Below are 19898 nucleotides of genomic sequence, written 5' to 3' on the forward strand. Positions count from 1 at the left end.
AGAATCAAATAAGTTAAATAGTGAAAGTCCAGGCTTCAGAGTCCATTTTACGAATGATATTTATTGTTGTGGTTTGTTGTGATTTAAATAGAATAATTATTATTAAGAAAAAAATACGCACTTCTAAACGTTCTTTCGATGCAGCTTAAATCTTAATTGAGTTCTGCACCATTCCTTCTGCCTTCCTCTTTTTGGGACAGGGATTTTGGGTTTTAGTTCGTTATTAGCGATACTAAAATACCTCTCTCTGTGTGTGTGTGTTTTTGGGTGTAGGTTAATGGTAGGAGTGGGGTGGTGTGTGTGTATGTGATGTGCCTTTTAGGGAATATAATTGGGCGATCGATGCCATTTCTTGGACACCGTCCCCTTGTATAACTTTATACTTAAATATCTTGAGTTGGTATTATTAGGGGACCTTTAAACACTGCCTTTCGCATAGTTCGTTACTTATTATCATCGTATTCATCGTATGCTTGTATATATGTTCATTTTTTTTAAATGTGTATTTCGTTGCGTGATTTTTGCATGTAAATATATATATATATATACTCGTATATATATATGTTATACATATTCGTCGAATGGCGCTAAATAAATAATACAAATCTACTAACTTAGGTAAATATTTGTCTTTGTGTATAAATGTAAAATGTCTTGAGCGCGCACCTAAGGGGGTTTTATTTTTCAAGTGTTTTTGGCATTTTCTTTTTTTATTAGTCTTGAAGTCAAGTCTATTGCACCTTGGCCATCTAAACTGGGGGCCTAGACCGTTAAGTATGTATGTATGTATCATCAGCAGAAGCCGAATGGTGTATTTGAGCTATGGATATACATATAATAGAACTATGAAGTTATACATACATATATGAGTAGCAAGTAGCAGATACATATACTCTAAAATGTTCATTGCAACGTTTTTGTTTGTGTTTTTTTTTTTTGTTTCATTCGTGATCTTATTCTAAAACTGTGGCAGACCTCCTTTAGACTTCGAAAATTGAACAATTTAAGGAATGTGTGTGGGGTGTGGCTGGTGTGTTAATTGATATAAGATGTGATGGTGGCAAAGGTGCAACAAATTTGTGTGTGTGTGTGAGTGTCCTTTACAAGTAAATTTAAATATAAATTAGCCTATAATACTGAAGTGTACGTAATACTGGCCGAGCCGAGCACTAAAAATAACAAATCTATGGCTGTCTTCTCTCTATCCACATTACTCTCCCCAAGCATCGATCATATCTAATAGTAGTTAAGGATGCTGTTGGTTAACTTTGGATTTGGTTTTAGATTTGGCTAAAAAAACAAGAGCTTTCTGATATTATAAAACTTCATACTAGAAAGCCAGATCGAGTAGAGAAGAGAAAGACAAGGCCATCGTGACCTACCCATGGATATGGTTCTTGAGGGGTGTCATTCTAAGGGAACCACCGTTCGATGTTGCGTGTAATGTAGTGTTTTTTTTGTTTTTTGTTTTTTGTTGCATATAGCTAAGGATATATGTATGTTTTACCCATTTGATAGGTGCGTCATGTAAACAATTAAATCGTCGGTAGTCCGAAGTGTAGATACACTCTCCGAAATGCCCATCAAAGAGAGGCCTCGACTCTTTACGAGGGTTTAGGAGGGAGTGCATTTCTTGTGGCTTTCTTTTCATTTTTGGTTTTAGTGGGAATAAAATTAGCTAGTCATCTTGTTAACAAAAATAAGTACAATATTCATCTTATTTGGTTTTCCTCTTCGTATTTCATATTGTATCATGATGAGCTACATATATAGAACTATCAGTCTCACGTCCCATACCAAGGTAATAATAAAAATCTATGACATATTCGTTTTTTTTTTTTTGGTTTAAGTACATACGTAGATCTGTACATGTGCATAATAGTTAATCGTATGTTAATCGGCTTCTGGTTTGTACGACTGTGTGTTGTTCTTCTTCTTGTTGTTGTTGTGTTATGTTTTGCTATGCAGAAGTCTGTTGATTCTACGACTGTGTGTGTGTGTATGTTGTGTGGATCCTGGATTTAGGTCTAGGGATAATGCTCGGGCATTGATGACACATATATCTAGGCTTTAGGTGCTGGGGGCGGGGTTATACGTGTGTGTTTTGGTTGTGATGTGTTCTTTATGGAAAACATTTCCAATTTTCCATTTGAATAATCCGACTGCGTCGGCCTTAATCGCCCTTCCCCGTACTGCTCTTGTTCTTTATGTCCTATAATTTCATCGAAACAACAACAAAAAACACAACATGCAACAAGTACATCAATGTAAAGCGAGTACATACATAAATACATTCATCTGGGTCTCATTACGACGGTGCATAGGGTGTGTACGTACGGTATATTAAGGTATGCTATACATTTATCCTATGCCCGTTTCTCATTTTTTCATTTTTTTCGTTTTTCATTTTTCATTTTTCGTTTTTTGCTTTCTATGGGGGGGTGCACACAAATGGTGATTACACAAACGGTTTTTTTTGATTTGCGATTCGATTCAATATTGTATGTTTTGCGATTAGTTTTTGCTTGACTCCGACTCCGAATCATTACATGTTTTTCACAGACAACACCTAACAACGTACATACACATCGGATGCTGGAGTTCTGTGCAAATTACACACATTTATATGTACGACAATAAGATGGATAGTAAATACAAGTATGTACGAGATGGGAGCCACTCGTGCTCTCTACTTAGCAGACAAAACCAATCTGCTTGCCATTCATTCATATTCCATATTCAATCTTAACTATCGTTTCTGTTCTGTTGTTCTACGTCAGCGTACGATTAGGTCTGACTGTGGGTAGGGTAGGGGAGGATTCGGAATACGATCGATCGATTCAATCGTTGATTCAATTGATTTGATTCAGGCATCTGAATCGCTCCGATTAAATGTCAATTTTAGCTTCGTTCCACGCCAATTTCCAGTTGTGTTAAAGTATCTCGGTCTCGTACAGCTGTTTAGTGGTCGTCGTGGCTGTCGTCTGGTGTTGAGAGTTCAGATTCGAGTTCGAGTTCGAGTTGGAGTTCGCAGCAGCAGCGCCCGCACCAGCCGCCCCTGTAGCTCCACCACCACCACCACCACCAACGCCAATCGCACCGCTCGTAGCATCACTGGCCACCACACCACCATTGGTAGCCGCAGCAGCAGCCGCCGCTGCCGCAGCTGCGGCACCACTAGCCTCACAGGCCAGACTCAATGCGGCGATCTTCTGCTGTATGTTCGTCTCGCTGCCCAGCTTGCGGAGGGTGTTGCTCCCACCACCGGACATATCTTGCGATGCGGTGGATGAGGGACAGGCCACGTCCACCGAGGGCAATTTGCTCATCTGCTGCAAACGTTGGTATTGCTCCTGCAACATCTTTTGCTTCTTCAGCAGCTCCTGATGACGCATCTCGAGGGCCACTTGGCGCTGGACATGATCGTTGCCGGACTCATTGCCGCTCGAGTTGTCACCGCTTGAGGTGTCGCCACCGACAATGGCAACGGAATCAATCACTGGGACACTGTTGCCTGTGGCACTGGCATTTGAATTGACTGTGGCTGCGGCAGCCAGATTCTGTGGCACGTTCGGGCTGGTTGGACTGGCCAGTGGACTGCGTGAGCTGGTGCGTGGCGGCGGAGGTGGCGGGATGCGCTTGTGGCCCACCTTGGTGATCAATTCAGCGTTACGCTCGGGCACGGGTGGCTTGTTGCTGCTGCCGCCGTTGGCTAAAGACGTGGTCTCACTGGCCCGCGGACCAGTCGGTGGCGGTCCAGACAGTTCGCCATCCGACTCACTGGGATAGGAGTGCAAACGGCGCAGGCTGCCCATGTTGGTGTGCACCATTAGCTGTGCCTGGGACTGTGACTGCGACTGCTGATGGGTGAGCACACCTCGCTGAGCCTGAGCTTGAGCTGGCATATTGCCCGAGGCGACAGCGATGACCATGCTGCCGGTGGTTGCCTGCTGCATGTTGACACTCGCCTCCGTGTAGAGACGTGCCTGCGATATTTGCGTGGTGACGGTGCTTTGTACTGCGGCCTGTGCGCTTTCATCGGATGCCGAATCTTCAGGGCGAATCTAGGGAAGGAGACTTGGACCCATTGAGTTCTGGAGGTTGGTGGCTATTGGTGATATGTGCCCGGTTAGCACACTTACCTCGTATAGTTGCTGGTGTTGCTGCTGCTGTTGTTGCTGCTGCTGCTGCTGCTGCTGTTGCTGCTGCTGTTGCTGCTGCTGTTGCTGTTGTTGTTGGGCAATAGGCTTGGAGAATGTCTTGAGCTCATCTAGCAGAGCATCGAGTGCGTTTTCGGGTGCGAGTCCCCCGCTGAGAGCGAACGACCCCATCCTGGGTGTTGGGATTGGCTACAAGAACACACAATTTGGGGGTAAAACACTGGCACTAAGGCAGCTCCCGCAAGAAGGCGAAGGCAATATATATATATATATATATATATATAGTAGTACATAATATATATATATATATAGTATTCGAATAACATCTGACATTTATACATTCGGCAATTAGGTACTCAAATGGGACATATAGATTCTCGGAAATTATCTGATTACACATACACATCTGATACGATACGCAAAGTAACCCAGCAATATATATATGGTATATATATATATATCTAGATATGTAGCTAAACCAAAAAAGATCGCCATGGTGCAGTTGCAAAGGAACGGATCATGCAGTGAAATAAAGCCGGCGACTTGCAGCAAAACTTGAAACCAAACAAATATATATATACGAATATATAGTAAGTATATAGTAGTAACATGATCGGTTGCCAGATATGTATGTACGAGTAGAGTATGTGATTGGGTCAGTAGATTGTACATTGAAAACTAATGCATATTCACAGGCAACAAGCAAATAGGTAAGCGTTCTACAGAGAGGTGGTGGAGTGGGTGATAGACAGTAAACGAGTATCATGAAAGTATGTGATAGAGTAATCAACGAATATCATTGAAGACGCCGCGGCGTGTGAAACAGGGAAGATGCGGATGCGATGCGATTGACAGATGACTTGGCTTTGGGGTGAGATTCTTGTCTTATATAAGCTATATACTATATATAGAGATATAGAGATATGCTAAATAAAATGGCAGGCCATGTGGGAGACATTCATGGATTCTAAGGGAAGTATTCACCGATTACAATGTAGAGAATGTAGCTTTCGGGGGGGTTGGGGCGGATAAGTTATTAAGTGTGTTTAGTTTATATCTGAGTTTCTATAAATCTTCTTGTTCAGTAGACCGCTCGCTTCTGTCTAATGGTTATATAGATTTACTATAACTCTTCTCTCAGGTGCGGTTGTTGGAATGAGGGACACTGATTGCTTAATTGGTATACAGTAAGTAGTAGTAGTTCTGATGATGATGGTTTTTTGTATTTTTTTTTAGTTTTTTGGGGGGAGTTTACGCTTTTTAGAGTTACGCTTGTGATTGATGAGGGGCTGATAGGTCGATGGATTGATAGATTGTTGAAACTTCAAAGACAACAATCGATGAGTGAGAACAGTGACTGACAGTGATGACTGTTTGCATACTTGATTGATTGATTGATTGATTGATTGATTGACTGCAATACAACAATTGGCCGTTCGATTGTCTGGTTAAGATTAATTGTTAGGTACTAAGAGTAGTTATGGTTTTTTATTTCCTTTTTTTTTTTTGGGGGGTGGTTATGGTGGACGGAATAAGGAACTTTGGGGGGTGAGGGGGGTGTTAACTGGTGTGTACGTACATAGACAGGTACACGCACAGACACACACACACACACATATACATAAATATTCTCTTATTCGTATACTTGTATATATACACACACATATCACATAGGCGTTGATCGCAACTACAAAATATCAATTAAAAGTTAGATAGATCGCGATTAGCTCTTCTCCATCAGCGGTTAGTGTCCGTACGTACGATTAATGTATATATATATATATATGTAAATGAGAACATATAAAGAAAAGGAACCCGGAAAATGGGCACTAAAAAAAACCGTATTAATCTCTATCTCGGTATCTCTGGTTTGGGGCAGCGGTGCTAAAGTTAGTCCGCCATTTCCTGTTTTTCGTTTAATTTAGACTTTAATCAGAAAGAGATTTTGGCTCAGACAAGAATGGTTGATCTCGTGACTATGAAGGGAACTAGAGATCCAGACTTAGGGCGAGCTTACCGAGGAGGAGTGTGTGAACAGTTTTGGGAGCGGGAGACAAAGACAAAACAACACGTATAACAAGGAACGAACACCAACAGAAGACTTGCAAAGCAGCGAACACTGAAAACAAAACTCCTCGCATGGATATGGTTACGTAGGTATAGATACGGATACGGAGATATGGTTGATAGGTTGAGGGTGTAGGTTGTGGGTGTATTACCTTCAAGGGAGTGAAGCGAAAACAAACAAAAGTGGGTGTTCGGGTATCTATATATATATATATATATGAGAAAGCCCCTTTGAAGATGTGTGCTGGAAGAGTCACCTTACTGTCCTGAGGGAAGTCAAATTGACAAACCAAACAGTTTTTCTATCGGAAAATAAGCAGGAAAAGCCATAGTTGAGATATTTTTGATCAGAAGATGGATCTTGGAAAGGTGACATAGTCCTTGGACTGAGTCTAGGACTTAGGACACACACACATACATCTCATTCAATAGGACTTCTCTTTATACATACATATATACATATGCACATACGAGCATGGACATGGCTGGTGGATTTTTAGAGGGGATTGCGGTTTCTTTGGGGGGAGTGTTCGTCTGGTGGTGGCATATGGACAGCTTTGATGATTGATTTGATATTTGGATATGAGCTTTGAGTTTTTAGTACGAGTATTAGTTTAGTTAGAAGTTTATAGCAGTAGTAAATAGTATACAAAATATAAACTAGTATGTTTAATGCAGAGCAAATTATGTTTAGCAAAAAGAAAATTGAATTAATTTTTTTTTTAATGATTTCATCATTTTTTTTTTCAAAAAGGTTTTTGTGTTTTTTTTTTTAATATTTGTTTTTTTGGATTTTTTTTTGCGGTTTGGTTTTTTTTTTTTTTGGTAAATGTTTCTGTTTTTTTTTTGGTATTTTTTTTAATATTTGAATTTTCAGTCATTACTCAGTAATTGCCTCTTTGAAGTTTGAACTCCATCGCCAGTTAAACTATGTGGGTTGTAGTTGTTGTTGTTGTAAACGTTATTCAAAAATGTTTGAGAAAAGGCAAAAAGAGAAAACGAAGGTAAACCTCATTTTATAAGACGTTAGCTATGCTTTATAAATTAACTGTTTGTGTTCTGTTAGATTTAAGATTGATTTTATGTTTGGTTCTCATTTGGTAGGTTGATGATGATTTGCAACTGGATACTCGACAAACTTGATTGATATCTTGGTAATATCTTATATAGAATGTTAGATCTGTAACTGTATGTTTTGGCTAGTCGTGTGCGTGTGTGTGTGTGTGAGTTTATGTCTTTCAAATATATTATGTATATCTAAGACCCAACAAAGGCAAGCTGAGAACAATAAGCTTGAGGGATGTGGGGCAAAAATGGCAAAGGGTCATTAGCATGGGCAAGGGTCAAAGGTCAAAGGTCAAAGGTCACGGGGGTCAAGAGGGCATGGGTCAGTGGCTGGAACGGTGAAGCTTCGCGGTGCTATATCATCTTAAACCCATTCTATAACGAATCGATTCTGGACTGGTTCAAATTTTCGATACTGAATGAATTTGTTTTTGAATTTTTTTTTTTTTTTTTTTTGAATAATTTTTGTGTGAAATGAACGATGAACCAAAACACTAGTTATGTAACAACAGCCAATTGCAACTTATTCATAAGATAAACGCACAAAATATAAACCGAAGACTACAAACGAATAAGTGTAAGGTAATCAAAGTTATTTCGCTTGATACAAATTTTGCACAGTACCCAGTACAGTAATTCAAATGGTTAAATCACCGCCAAACTCGAACTTCAAGTTGGATTAAGCTTCACTCTCTAAGATCGACTTAAGGTCTCTCCTCTACCATATGTACATACATTCAGGAAAATGTTCTTAACTTCTTCTAACAGTAGGAAAAACATAGGACAAACGGACAGAGTTTCCCTATTTTCTTCTTAGATAGGTGAAAGCGGACTTTTTGAAGTACCTACAAAGAAGTATCGCAGCGTAGGATCGCAGTTTCGAAAGCCACGAGCCTCGAAAGTATCTGGTGAGGTGGTTTCGTAATAAAAGCATAGCAAAACTCGATATTTATATGATGGTAGGACGAAAGCAACTAGTCTCTGCGATAGAAAATAGTGGAAAGAATACTTTTATACATATGTATATATAGTCATGACACGTTATGTAGCAGTATATAAGTATATATATGTATATAAGTATATGGAAATGGAGGTGTGGCCAGGCCTCAAAACGCTTTCTTGGATATTTTTTTTTTTTTGGATTTGGATTTGGATTTGAACTAGCTCTGTGTAACTGTCGCAGCACCATGGTTAACTATCGTGTCACCCTTGGTGGCTTGGGATGCTTCGCACTCACCTTGTCGGGCGCCGAGATGTCCGCTGATCGCGGCGGCTCCTCACTAATAGTTGGCTCATTCGGCGGCAATCGTTGCTCCTGCACGCTGGCCAAGCTGTGAAAGCAAAAAGGAGAGATGGATCAGATCGCGATTGGGGTGATAGTTAGAATGATGGGATGGCCACGGATGGGCTACAAACCGTTTGAGCGTCACCAAGGTGCCAGTCAACTTCTTGCAGCGACGCAGTGCCGACTCCAAGCGGTCGGGCTCTTCTTTGAGGAACTTTTCTTCTCGCACAACCTTCTCCATCTCGTTGGACAGGATGCAGCGCAAGCCATTTGAAAGGGCCGGGAACTTGAGCTTCAGTTCGGCAACAGTTTTGCTGTAAAAGAAGGAGGAATATCATTCATCGATCCAGAATCTATTAAAGCACTTACCTAGCCCGACTCAACACCAAAGCCATATCTTCCACAGCGGTCATATTGACTCGAGTGCGCCGGTTTATTACCTCACCGCGCAGGTTCTCCACGGATCCCTCCAGGTCGCTGAGGTCCTTTTCCAGACGTATGACTTCCTGCTTATAGAGTTCCTCTTCACGCGATATACGAGTAGCGTCCTGGTCACCCTGGTGGTCCCAGAAGCTGCCGCTGCTAGCCAGCAGAGTGGCACGGATGCGCATGAAGGTTCCCTTAATGTCCTCGCGGACGGCGACGGCCTGAGCCTGCGACAGGCGCCTCAGCGTACGGACCTCCATGCGTAGGTCCTTGGCCTTCTTCTGCAGGCCACGCAGATGATTATAAACCTCGGGAGCCAGTGCAATGTCCGCCCGATAGGTAGGGTGAGCTGTCTGGGCCAACACAATCGGCTTGGGTGGAGGAGGAGGCTTTAGGCGGTCTCGCTCTATGGTGTTCGTTAAAGGAAAGACTAGATTAATGATAAATCATGATAGAAGTTGAGAAATGGAAGGAAATTTAAATGAAAAATCGTGGCTAATGCATGCGTGATGGGTATATGGCCGTTCTTACCTTGTGACGAGGTGCGTGGAAGGGTGGACGACTTGATTGCCGGCTTGGTAGGCTTTGTGTCAGCTGTAAAGATCACCCGCGTTGTGGTGGCATTCAGGGGGGTCAGTGGTTAGAAAGGGACATTGTGTCTAGAAAGCGTTCCAATCTTCCCAAGACTTTGAACAAAATTCGAACAGAAATCTTAAAATCTTCTTTTTGAGATGCTAATTAATCACTTTTTTAAATGGCTTTTGATAGGAAAATTTAGATCTTGTAACTTCCTAATCGACTTTTGTTCTAAGTCTTAAGGTGTTTTGAGAATTTACCGGCATGTAGTGGGTTGTGAGACTTTGGTATTCCCTGTATGTCATCGCTAAATGACACGGACTTCTCAAAGGACACGGATTTTTCTGCAAGGACACAAGGACACAAGACATGTGACGGCTTTACAGGATTGGTGTTCGAGTGAAAGGGGTGACACTTACGGCACGAGTTCTTGCCCAGCTTGGGAGCTTTCTCCCGAATGTACAGCTCATCCCCGGAGCCGTTGGCTACGCAGCGTACGGAAGAGAGAACAAATGTTGTTATGTAGTTAAAGGGAAGACTAGAAGTTAGGGGTTCCATTTAAGATCTCCCAAAGATCCCGAGATATTTAGTTCTTTAAAAGCAGTGTTCCAAGCTAAGCAAGTGCCGAGTACAACATCTAAAGATTCCATAAATTCCAGAGACATACCTTGCATTTGCGATGGCACGACGAGATAATTGGGATCCAGGGTGGGCACGGCCAGTGGGGCAATCTGTGGATTCTGATTGACCAGTGCCTTCTGCACCAGTCCCGTTAGGTTGGCCAGCTGCCTTTCCATGTGCTCCACGCGAATTCGATGCAATTCTTCTGGCCTGCAAGTAAGGTAAGCGAAAAAAACAAAAAGTCACGAAATCAGACCAAAACTCAAAAACTTGTCGCCAAGTGTTGCGTGCACTGTGCTGGCAAGCTGCGATTATTTGGGCCACACATCCGCTGGCACTGCATCGCTCCAATTGCGCAGCCAAGCTTAGGCATCCGACATCAGGCTTGGGCTTAAGCTAAGACACCGGAATTGGATTCCGAGTCGAAGTCGAAACACGGGTCGCAACACTTGGCGCATGGGAGCGTGAACCGAAACCACTAAACGAGGCAAGAATGCAGTCTTCCTCTGCAACGTTGCAACTTTGATATACCCTAGACTAGACTGCACAGTTAGAGCCACTCCAGCAGGTCCAATATACCCTCCATTTCGCTTGCAAACTGACAACAGCCACTCCGTGCATGCACGCAATGCCAATTCGCTTTCGCAGTCGTCAATTGGAGGCAAGTTGGAGCGGTGCAAGAACCACCAAGAGCTGGCTAAAAACCAACATGACTACTTGCAGTGGTATGTACGATACCATTTTAATTGGGAAACTCAGCATGGCCCTGGACTCATGACGAATCCGAATAGTGGTCAGCACACCGGCGCGATTTGCCCGCTGTTTGGCTAATTTTCAGGTAGACGAGCTATTGCTGCTGAAAAAGTCCGTGCTGATGATGGAGGCAATGGAAGATGCTCCGACCACCGCGTGCCCAAAGGCGAAGTCCGATGGTTCCCAGCTGCCGGAGCAAATGGCCTTGATGGCAGCAGATCGGTAAGCCGGCTTGCTATGCCTTTGGCATGCCTTTGGGTACACCCAATTTAAACTGTTGATTCCAGCAGTGAGCATGACACCACTGGTTCCTCTGGTCCCTGGCAATCGCATCCACACGCCCCGGCCTCATGGCCAGAAGAGAAACCCTCCAAGTTGCAGACCATTTTCCAGATCAGCATTACGTCCTTGGCCTTTCTGTCGTTCGGCGGCTATCTCCTCTGCCTAATCGTGCATGCCATCAAGAGCAAGGGCACGACCTACTACCATCCAGTGGCCTCTACCAGCTCCACATCCGGTAATGGCAATGTAAAGCGCATCAAGGTTTACCGGCGTGGGAAGCGTAGCTCCATTCGCCTTCGCCCCAGTCCGGCAGTTCTGCTGCAGCAGGACTACGTCTCTTACATGAACGCTGTGCGGGAACGTAGACGGAGGATGCTCACCTAGTTGGGTCGTAGATCTGGTTGCCGCGATGCGTTAGGCGGTTTGGTCCCACCTTGATGCCGTACAGTGCATACTGATCCTCTGTCATGGTTCCATCGCTGTAAATGGTTAGTGATAATGATGCACCTTCTCTTAATCGTAGATAGAAACTACACTCACCTCTGCTCCTCGTCGATAATGGGCGCCACGACAGTGCCCCTTGTCCCATACTGGCTGTAGTATGGCTCCTCATAGTTGCCGCGGCTGCTGCGCTCCGGAGAACTGGTATAGCCGTCTGCAAAAGGGAGCCTGCTCGGTTAGAACTGGGACTTTGGATGGTAGATCATCAATAATAATAATAACTATCTGTGCACTACTAACGGTACTCGTTTGGTAGTTAAATTTAGGACTAAGGAAACGCAATAAACACAAACTTAAAACATCAATTTGATTGAATGAAACGGATGGGATGCATGATTGGGGCCGCATAAATGAACGCTTTCCGATTGATTGTGTTGAATTTGAATTTAAATTTGAATTTGATTACTTGGCGTTTTCATAATGCAAGCTCTAAGCCAATGATAATGATCAGATGGTTAATGTGAAATGTCACTTGTCACATTGCTTGTATAGTAAGTACACTTATTACTATAAGTAAGAAGCGGTCGTACAGTGTTAGCTATAATTGGGTAGAAAGGCAAATTCTCGTGTACCTGGAATGCTGTATAACTGATCCGGGGTATAGGGGAACAGGGGTTCCATGCTACCCCTTGGATTGAGTGATCTTAGTGGTTTCACAGGCGCTCCTTTTTCGGTTTGGCATTTGGTTTAGATTTTCAGAGTTTGATTCGATTTGAGTCGGGTTTTGAGTGTGAGTTAATGGATTAATGGGTGGAACATGAATCATATTTAGACTTGAGAGCTTTCACTGCACAATGCACGAATGTCTGAAGAACTTAACTGTAGTAGAACTGAACTTAACCGAACAAACTATATACTGAAGTCCCAGGAGAGAGCGAGAGTTAAGGGATAGTCAGGTGGTTAAGTGGACGGGCGTATAGGCAAAGATCACCTGGAGAGGGGAGGAACAGGAGGTGGATGATTGGTTCGAACTGAAAACATAGGGTGTCCACTACTTGGAACGAAGGAAATAATCAAAAAGAATGCAAAATCAATTAGTCGGCACTTTCGACTACGCTACGCACCCATCGACACCTTGTTTCGTTCTGATGAGTACATGCCCCGAGGCAGTGTCTGTGATGAGCCCACATAGTAGGGCGCCGGTTGTTTCCCAATCTGAAAGATAGATGGATAAACGGTGTTCGGATTAGTTCCCATTAAGTTGCCAGAGGCATTGCCATTTAGCAGGTACAGGGGCACATGGCTATTATGATTAACACTGCCAATTGGCCTTCGTTCAAGTAGTGAAATGAAATGTCCAATATGGTTTCTCCTCTCTTTAATGACGGTTCGTGGCCTATCCCAAAAACATTGCCAACAGACACGTACTCGTAAGTACACTGAAAGAAAACTTATCCCTCAAATGTAAAAATTATGCGAATTTCTTTAATTTTCATATCTTAATATATATCGAGTACCTGAATAAGTTTCAGGATAGAAATCTTAACTTTTATCCAAGCTCATATACCTACTTCCTGTCCAACAACATTGGTTAAGACTGTGGTCTTGATTAAAGATTCAGCTGGGGGCCGCATGGCCGTGGCAAGATGAATACCAGTTAATTGGCAAATGTACATATACACCCACCCACTCCTCTCGATCATTCCCAAACCGCCGCTCACTTGCCAAAAATTGCTGAATTCAAAATGATTTCCGGTCTTTGTTTGCCACTGATTTGGATCCTTGAGGATCAGTGGGTCAAGCGCACGTGCTGCCTAGTCAGTTCTGGCCATCGATTATGCATTCATTCATTATGCATATAAACTATGTAGATGCTAAGCTAGGTATACCCTGGAGTGCAGCAAGTGCTAGTGCTAGTGGTTGGCTCATTCATACAACTGCTGCCGGCAGACTCCAACATCAGCCACCGCAGCCCACAAGACCTCAACCAGTTTTTAGATTCAGTTTCAATTTCAATACAACAATTTTACAATTTGTTACAACTGAGCGAGACTGGCGGCCAGCTGAGCCGAGCTGCGCTGCTGTTTTTGTTACGGCAGCGGCTGGGTTTTCGGCGCAACTCAACCTGGCTGTGGCGCATGCGTGGATGATTAGTGAAGTGCGAGACATCGCGGCAATCGGACGTTGCAGACACCCGTGGAAGAGATCGAATCTTCAAGACCCAGACCCAGATCCCACAAAACATATCCCAGAGATTCAATTGGACAACAAACAGCTAGCAAGATACCAAATGGCGCAGGGTCTGCCTTTAACTCTGTTCGGTGTCGTGCTCCTTGGTGCGACTGCCTCCTTCGCCTGGAAGCCCATCGCAGTTAGCTCGAGCGGTAGCAGCGGAATTGCCGGGATCAGCGGCAGCACCGCCGCCTATAGCCTTAAGCAGTCGCATCCGGGCTCCGCGAGTAGTAGTCATGAGATGTCCACAAGTTTTTCTCAGTTCGGCAACGAAAAGGAAACCGCTGTCGATGTCGAGGACGATCTGCTCCTTGGACGGGCTGCGATCGTAAATGGCGTGGACTCCAGTGCCTCGGTGGCTCATCCTATTACCTTTGCTGATCATGTAGAGGATCAATACGAGTCGTATAGCATTGAGGATGAGATCCCCAAGGAGCCGCTGACCTTCGCACGGACTCCACTGTACAAGCCCGATAGATGTAGCGTTAAGAAGTTCGCTTTTAACCAGGACGGCGAGGTGGTGTATGACAATCCGATGCCGGAACTGGACCAGTTTACGCTCTGCTTTTGGATGCGATTCACCAACCACAGCGGCGATCACGTCCTCTTGACCTATGAGGGTGAGTCAGTGGGTTTTTTTTTTTTGGGTGAACAACCCACCGGGTGTTGAGGTTTAGGGCTGGGCGGTGGAGATCAGCCTCTCACCGTGACTTGCTTCAATGGTAAACGAGACAATGGCTCCTCCACAATGACCACTGGGCGAATGCTATTGCATAAGCGGAGAACGGGACGGGACGGGAACGTTGACGACGGACGTCGATCTTTTGATGGGCCACCGACCACCGCTCCAGCGAAAGACCTTCGCTGTGGGCAATGAAATTTCATTTGTGAATTTTGTGGGCCACGCTCCGGCGATCGCACCTGGCTGCTAAAGTGAAAGGAAGACCACTTCCTGATGCAAGTCAGCGCCAGACAGTTTGATGGTCAACGATGCTGGTGAAGATTATGATGACGAAGTTGTGGGGTTCACCTCGCTCTTTGGCTGAGAAGTGCTGCTATACAAGAGGTGTCTGAGAGACAATGTCTTTTGCTACCTTTAAGATTCGCTTTGTTTTCCTATGTCTTGGATTTTGTTTTTTTTTCTTTTTTTTTTTCGGAAATTTCCAACTGCCCCATGAGGCCAGCGTCTATGCCACCGTTGGTGTTGTTGTTGTTATTGCCAGTGTTGTTGCTGTCTTGAGTTGTTGTCGTTGCGGTCGCATTACATAAGCGATAATTTACCTGTTTCCAGTTGGATGTCGTCGGCATTGTTGGTGTCGCACTCTGATCGCAGCTGAAGCTGAAGCTGAGACGGCGGGCTTTAGCATTTGACATAATTCCAAAGCCTCAATTCAAGTAGCGGAGAGCAGCGATCAGCGATCACCGATCAGCGATCAGCGATCTGCAGTGGAGCTTCCGGATAGGAAGTGCTTTTCCCATAGCCGGTGCTGCTGCTGATTCATATTTAAATGTATGCATATTGAATGCTTAGCAGCCTAACAGGATTTGCCGCATGCCGGTGATTGTATAACCAAGCTAGTCCGCTGAATAGGCTTCCTGATGGGAATCAACTAGGAGAAACTCTCTCTATCTAGGGTATAGGGGAATCATTCTGTTCACCATGAGAGAGACATCATGACTTTGCATTTGGGAATGCGGCTCCGTTTGATTTCGTAATCAAAAATCAGTTAGTAGTAGTCAGTAGTAGTCAGCCATCAGACATTGCCATCAATGGCATGAAAGCGAGTCTCGAAGCCAATATCTGATCCACTTATGCATCCACATCCACATTCACAGCTGGAAAGGAACCACGCGAGGTGCAAATCTGGGTCGCAAATGCGCAGAATTCCAGTTTCCTTTCGATGGCCATAAAAGGTCAGCAAATGTACAGGTAAGTCGAAACGCAACCATCCATCTATTCATCCATCCATCGATCATAGCAATATCGTTTCTTGGCAAGATTGAACTATCCGCTGAAAATGCGACAGTGGCATCACATGTGCAGCTCATGGAATGGCAAGACGGGCGAGTGGCAGGTCTGGCTAAAGGCAGAACGCATTGGGCGTGGCTTCCACAACTCGGTGAGTATAATAAGTTGACTCCAATTACGTGCATTGCAAAATGCCATTCGGGTCTTTTCACTTTCGGCCGGCGAATGTCAGAGATGCTGTAATCTACGTTTTACTGTTGCAGTTAGTGGGTCATAAAATCCCAGCGAACGGCAAGCTACGTTCCGGCGGCTCTTCGGTGACCGGTCAGGTGAGCCACGGACTGCATTTTGAGATGACTTTGGTCCAGGTCTACCGGGTGGCCCTCAGTGCCGGTAAGGCCCATCGCGACCACAAGCACCACCATGCTCATCATTTTGATCACGAAGGCTTGGAGGTCTCCAGCACCACCCGTGCCCCGCCCTCGGTAAGTTTTAAGCCAGTGTCCTGTGAGGTGACCAATATAATATTCCTTCTCTGCCTCCACAGATCAATCGTCCCCAGCCTATGCACACGCTGCTAGCCAGTGGACAGATCCCCACAAGGGTGCGCATTAACTTGGCCAATCCGCCACCGACGGCAAATGGAGCACCAGCTCCAGGCGCTGCTCCTGCACCCACTGATCCCGCCCAGCAGGCCATCACCATTAATACAAACTTTGTGAACGGACAGATCAATGCAGGATCGCGCCTGGTGGCCCAGCAGCTCCTGGGACTCTCGCCACCAAATGGATTGCCTCAGGCTCAAGTCCGGCCTGGCGGTGGCAACCGCTTCCAGATGCTGAGCAATTCAGCCAACGTGCAGTTCATCGATGAAACAGAAACCCATATTCAGTTCAAACGGGAAGCTGACCCCAAGAAGCTGAAGAAGCGCGGCCTGGTTTTGCTAGATGATGGATCCGTGGTGGACGACGGATCCGGAACGGATTCCAGCTTGATTTACAATGGCCTTGCCGACTTTGGCGGCCAGCAGTTCAAGCAGGACCTAACACTCAAGATGAGTTTGGAAGAAGAGATCAGCACGCACGACCGCGAGCCCGCCGAGGAGGAGGTGAAGGCCGTGATGGGCATCTGCAGTAGCTGTCAAACGGAGCCCTTCCAGGGCGCCATAGTGTTCGCGTGGAAGGATGTCCGCGAGCACATGAACAATGCCCTCAAGGGCCTGAGTGTGGGCCAATGCGGAAACTTCTAGTTATGCCTTGGAGTATGGATGTCCGAGTGGACCCCAGCTTAAGCTTTCCCAATTCTCACAATTCTTTTCCCTTTTTTTTTTCTTTACACGAGTAAGTATTTGATTGGAGTGGGGAATCTTATGACCCACATGTCCATGTGGGAGTCAACGCTTTAGAGTGGCAGCCCAGTTGGGACCCCAACAATCCTTGACTCGCTCATGGACACCCATCCCTACATCCTTGACACCCACACCCTAGCAATTACGCGGTGATATTGAATAAAGGACTATTTAAATCAAACTATCCAAGGGACTAACCTTTGATTTGTGGATGTGCTGGTGCTTGTAGTCCGAGTCGAACTCCGGCTCACTGAAGTAGCTCTGATCCTGGTCCCAGTTGGCCTGTGCTGGGGGCAGGGGCTGCGGGATGCCAGGTCCGCCTGGCAGAATCTGGGGCGGGGCCGCCACCTCAGTGGACTCGAAAAGGCGCAGCACAGATCGGTCGCGGATCTCGCGCAGATGCGAGCGTACATCCTCCAGCTCGTAGAACATATCCTTGCTGGCATCATGGATGTAGATCTTGACATTGGGTCCCTCCAAGTACGACATGGTCAACTGGCGCGGGAACGAGCGCACGAACAGGGCGCGCACCGTGTCAATCGAGGTGATCTCGTTGGGCAGCAGGGCGCGCTTCGTCTCCGAGCGGTACTGCAGAAAGACCAAGCCCAGCGGCCGCTCCAGCGTTTTGGATGGTGTGCGTACCACGGGGAGCGAGGAGCGCTGCTTGCCGCCCCTCCGGAATCCGGTGCTGGCCGTTTCCACCTCTGACATGATGCCCGGATCATCGTCGAACAGCGGACCCTGATTAACGGGCGCATAGCCCCGCATCGGTTGATTCTTTTTGTTCTTCTGGGCGCGCGTACTCATCTGAAAGGTGAAACGAATTAGGAATTTGGAATTCTGTGCGATCTCACTGTTGTACTCACTTCCAGATCCATGGCGCGCTGTTGTTGTGGCGCCATTTGATGGGCGTGTGGATGCTGAGAGCCTCCATAAACCAACATGTCGCCGCCGAGGGTGTGTCGCCGTGGATCATCGCGTCGCATAGCTCGGCGCCGTTCTTCACCGCCTGGAAAGCAAGTTTCAGTTCTGGATCAGTAGACTTCCTTCAATACTATTAAGCAATGGACTTACCCTGTTCATTGGGCGGAAGTCGTCCCGACTTGGCTTCATTCTGCCAGTCTTCTTCTGAAAGAAAGGGACCATGGAGTTAGGCACTGCCCAAGTTTCATCTCGCTCTTTCCTTGGCTTTCGGATACTTACCGCCCTCACGACCTTTGCGCTTCTTCTTCGAGGAGGAGCTGCTGCTTCCACAGGCGCTCTGGTTGGAGGAGGCGCTCTTGTCTTTGCTCTTCCAGCGGATCAACATTCTGCTCCTTTCTGTTGAGATGTGTGGAGGAGCTCAGTGGTTATGCTGAGAGCTGCGGTTAGGGATGGACACCAGTGCGTATGAGCAATGTTAAAATGCAATGATTAAACTTTGTTTACGTTTGGTACCGGCAACAACAACACCCACACACACACGCACACTGTGCAACATTTAACTTTGGTGTAGATAAACCATGTATCCCACATCCTTGGACAGCCTTTGAGAGGGTGTGGTGGCACGGAGCCTAGAAGGGCCTAATGAAAAAAGCATGCAACGGAGTGCGCAAACTCTGCAGGCAGCACGGAAAGAAGCAAGAAAGCAGGTCCCAGCAGAAGGCGTGACTGGAGCTGGATCTGGAACTGCATATGGATCTGGTTCTAGGCACCAGAGATGACGCTCTGTATGTATGTTTTTTTTTTTAACCCATCATCATAACTCAAAAATCTCATTTCCGGAGGTAATGGTGTAGAAATATTCCCAACTTCTGGAACTGCAATTATGTAAACGATGTCACTTTATAGCTTTTCTGAGTTATGAACGGGATCTAAAGAAACATTTTGAGTTATTTTGGCACACTCTCCTCGCCCGGCTGCATGTACACACACACACACATTGTGTGTGTGTGTTGTTCCCAAAACACAAAAGGCCCGTGAAAGGGGCAGGAAAAAGGGACAGGAACAGACATGTGTACATACGAAACATGGTATACTTTTCAGTGCACGCACTCCACGGGGTTTTGTGTGTGCCTTTCCTCAATGTATACACATCCACCCACTTCCCATCGGCATTATTGCGGCGCACTAAAGGAATTTTTGATTAGATTTAGGTGCGGTACCTTCAGCTCGATCCCGTTTTTCCCTAGCACTTCATAACTTGTGTTCGCAGCAATATTTGAGGGAATGGGTTGTTGACTTTTCTACACACACGCACACACACACGTCAGCGGAGTTTTCACTTAGGATCTAAGGATCCTTTCTGTACCTATTCCTAAACCTACAGCACCTACGAGGGTGTGTGTGTGTCTGTGTGGGCGGTTCACTAGGACACCGGCGACGTTTCTGGCTTTTTCTAAGAGACTACACTTGCCTTGCCGATTCAGGAAGGTTCCACAATTAACGGGTCTAGGCTCTAGACCCCACCGCTGCTCATAGCTCGAGCTCACCGTCAGCCGTATCCTTAAAATCCGTTCGATTCGATTCGCACTCGACACTGCACTCAGGAGTCAGGACTCAAGACTCGGCCACCGCCGCAGCATAACGCCAGAAGAGCAGAAATATTTCTGGTATATCTACACCGGAAAGCGTTTCCGCCCTAGCCGAATGAAGACTGCGTGGTAGGGCATCCGGCGCATGCGCCAGGAAACC

At 45.7% G+C, this 19898-nt stretch overlaps 3 protein-coding genes across 10 annotated transcripts; 2 read left to right on the forward strand and 1 right to left on the reverse strand.

Moving 5' to 3' along the window:
* Positions 1-34: 34 nt before the first annotated feature.
* LOC108102440 (coiled-coil domain-containing protein CG32809) lies at positions 35-19824 on the reverse strand. Of its 8 annotated transcripts, XM_017207434.2 has the most exons (18): positions 19621-19721; positions 18429-18586; positions 18300-18350; positions 18092-18234; positions 17424-18032; positions 12801-12891; positions 12309-12401; positions 11776-11890; positions 11616-11714; positions 10247-10410; positions 9999-10064; positions 9840-9923; positions 9535-9597; positions 8947-9409; positions 8709-8891; positions 8530-8623; positions 4143-4349; positions 35-4064 (listed from the first exon to the last, which is right to left on the reverse strand). In XM_017207434.2, the coding sequence occupies exons 2-18, from the start codon at positions 18532-18534 to the stop codon at positions 2934-2936; spliced, it is 3762 nt and encodes a 1253-aa protein (XP_017062923.1). In that variant the 5' UTR covers positions 18535-18586; positions 19621-19721; the 3' UTR covers positions 35-2933. The 8 variants fall into 8 exon arrangements, with proteins under 8 accessions (XP_017062923.1, XP_017062916.1, XP_017062915.1 ...); XM_017207427.2 differs by lacking the exon at positions 12309-12401 and having other exon boundaries at positions 19621-19824; XM_017207426.2 differs by lacking the exon at positions 12309-12401 and having other exon boundaries at positions 18300-18353; positions 19621-19824.
* On the forward strand, positions 10895-11619 carry LOC108102427. Its single transcript, XM_017207405.2, has 3 exons — positions 10895-10925; positions 10992-11175; positions 11241-11619. Exons 1-3 carry the CDS (start codon positions 10910-10912, stop codon positions 11617-11619), a joined length of 579 nt encoding a protein of 192 aa, XP_017062894.2. The 5' UTR covers positions 10895-10909.
* LOC108102442 lies at positions 13811-17406 on the forward strand. Its single transcript, XM_017207436.2, has 5 exons — positions 13811-14528; positions 15745-15838; positions 15908-16028; positions 16141-16362; positions 16425-17406. Exons 1-5 carry the CDS (start codon positions 13823-13825, stop codon positions 17124-17126), a joined length of 1845 nt encoding a protein of 614 aa, XP_017062925.1. The 5' UTR covers positions 13811-13822; the 3' UTR covers positions 17127-17406.
* Positions 19825-19898: the final 74 nt, after the last annotated feature.

The sequence above is a fragment of the Drosophila eugracilis genome, unplaced genomic scaffold, assembly GCF_018153835.1.
Source record: "Drosophila eugracilis isolate 14026-0451.02 unplaced genomic scaffold, ASM1815383v1 contig_2167, whole genome shotgun sequence".
Lineage (NCBI taxonomy): Eukaryota > Metazoa > Arthropoda > Insecta > Diptera > Drosophilidae > Drosophila > Drosophila eugracilis.

Coding starts and splice junctions, on each gene's coding strand:
- LOC108102427 (XM_017207405.2), top strand. Junction 11,176..11,240: donor GCCTTGATGGCAGCAGATCG/GTAAGCCGGCTT, acceptor TGTTGATTCCAG/CAGTGAGCATGACACCACTG.
- LOC108102442 (XM_017207436.2), top strand. CDS start 13,823: ATGATTAGTGAAGTGCGAGACATCGCGGCAATCGGACGTTGCAGACAC. Junction 14,529..15,744: donor CGTCCTCTTGACCTATGAGG/GTGAGTCAGTGG, acceptor CCACATTCACAG/CTGGAAAGGAACCACGCGAG. Junction 16,363..16,424: donor CCACCCGTGCCCCGCCCTCG/GTAAGTTTTAAG, acceptor CTGCCTCCACAG/ATCAATCGTCCCCAGCCTAT.
- LOC108102440 (XM_017207434.2), bottom strand. CDS start 18,534: ATGTTGATCCGCTGGAAGAGCAAAGACAAGAGCGCCTCCTCCAACCAG. Junction 8,624..8,708: donor ACCTTGGTGACGCTCAAACG/GTTTGTAGCCCA, acceptor TTGCTTTCACAG/CTTGGCCAGCGTGCAGGAGC. Junction 4,065..4,142: donor AACACCAGCAACTATACGAG/GTAAGTGTGCTA, acceptor CTCCTTCCCTAG/ATTCGCCCTGAAGATTCGGC.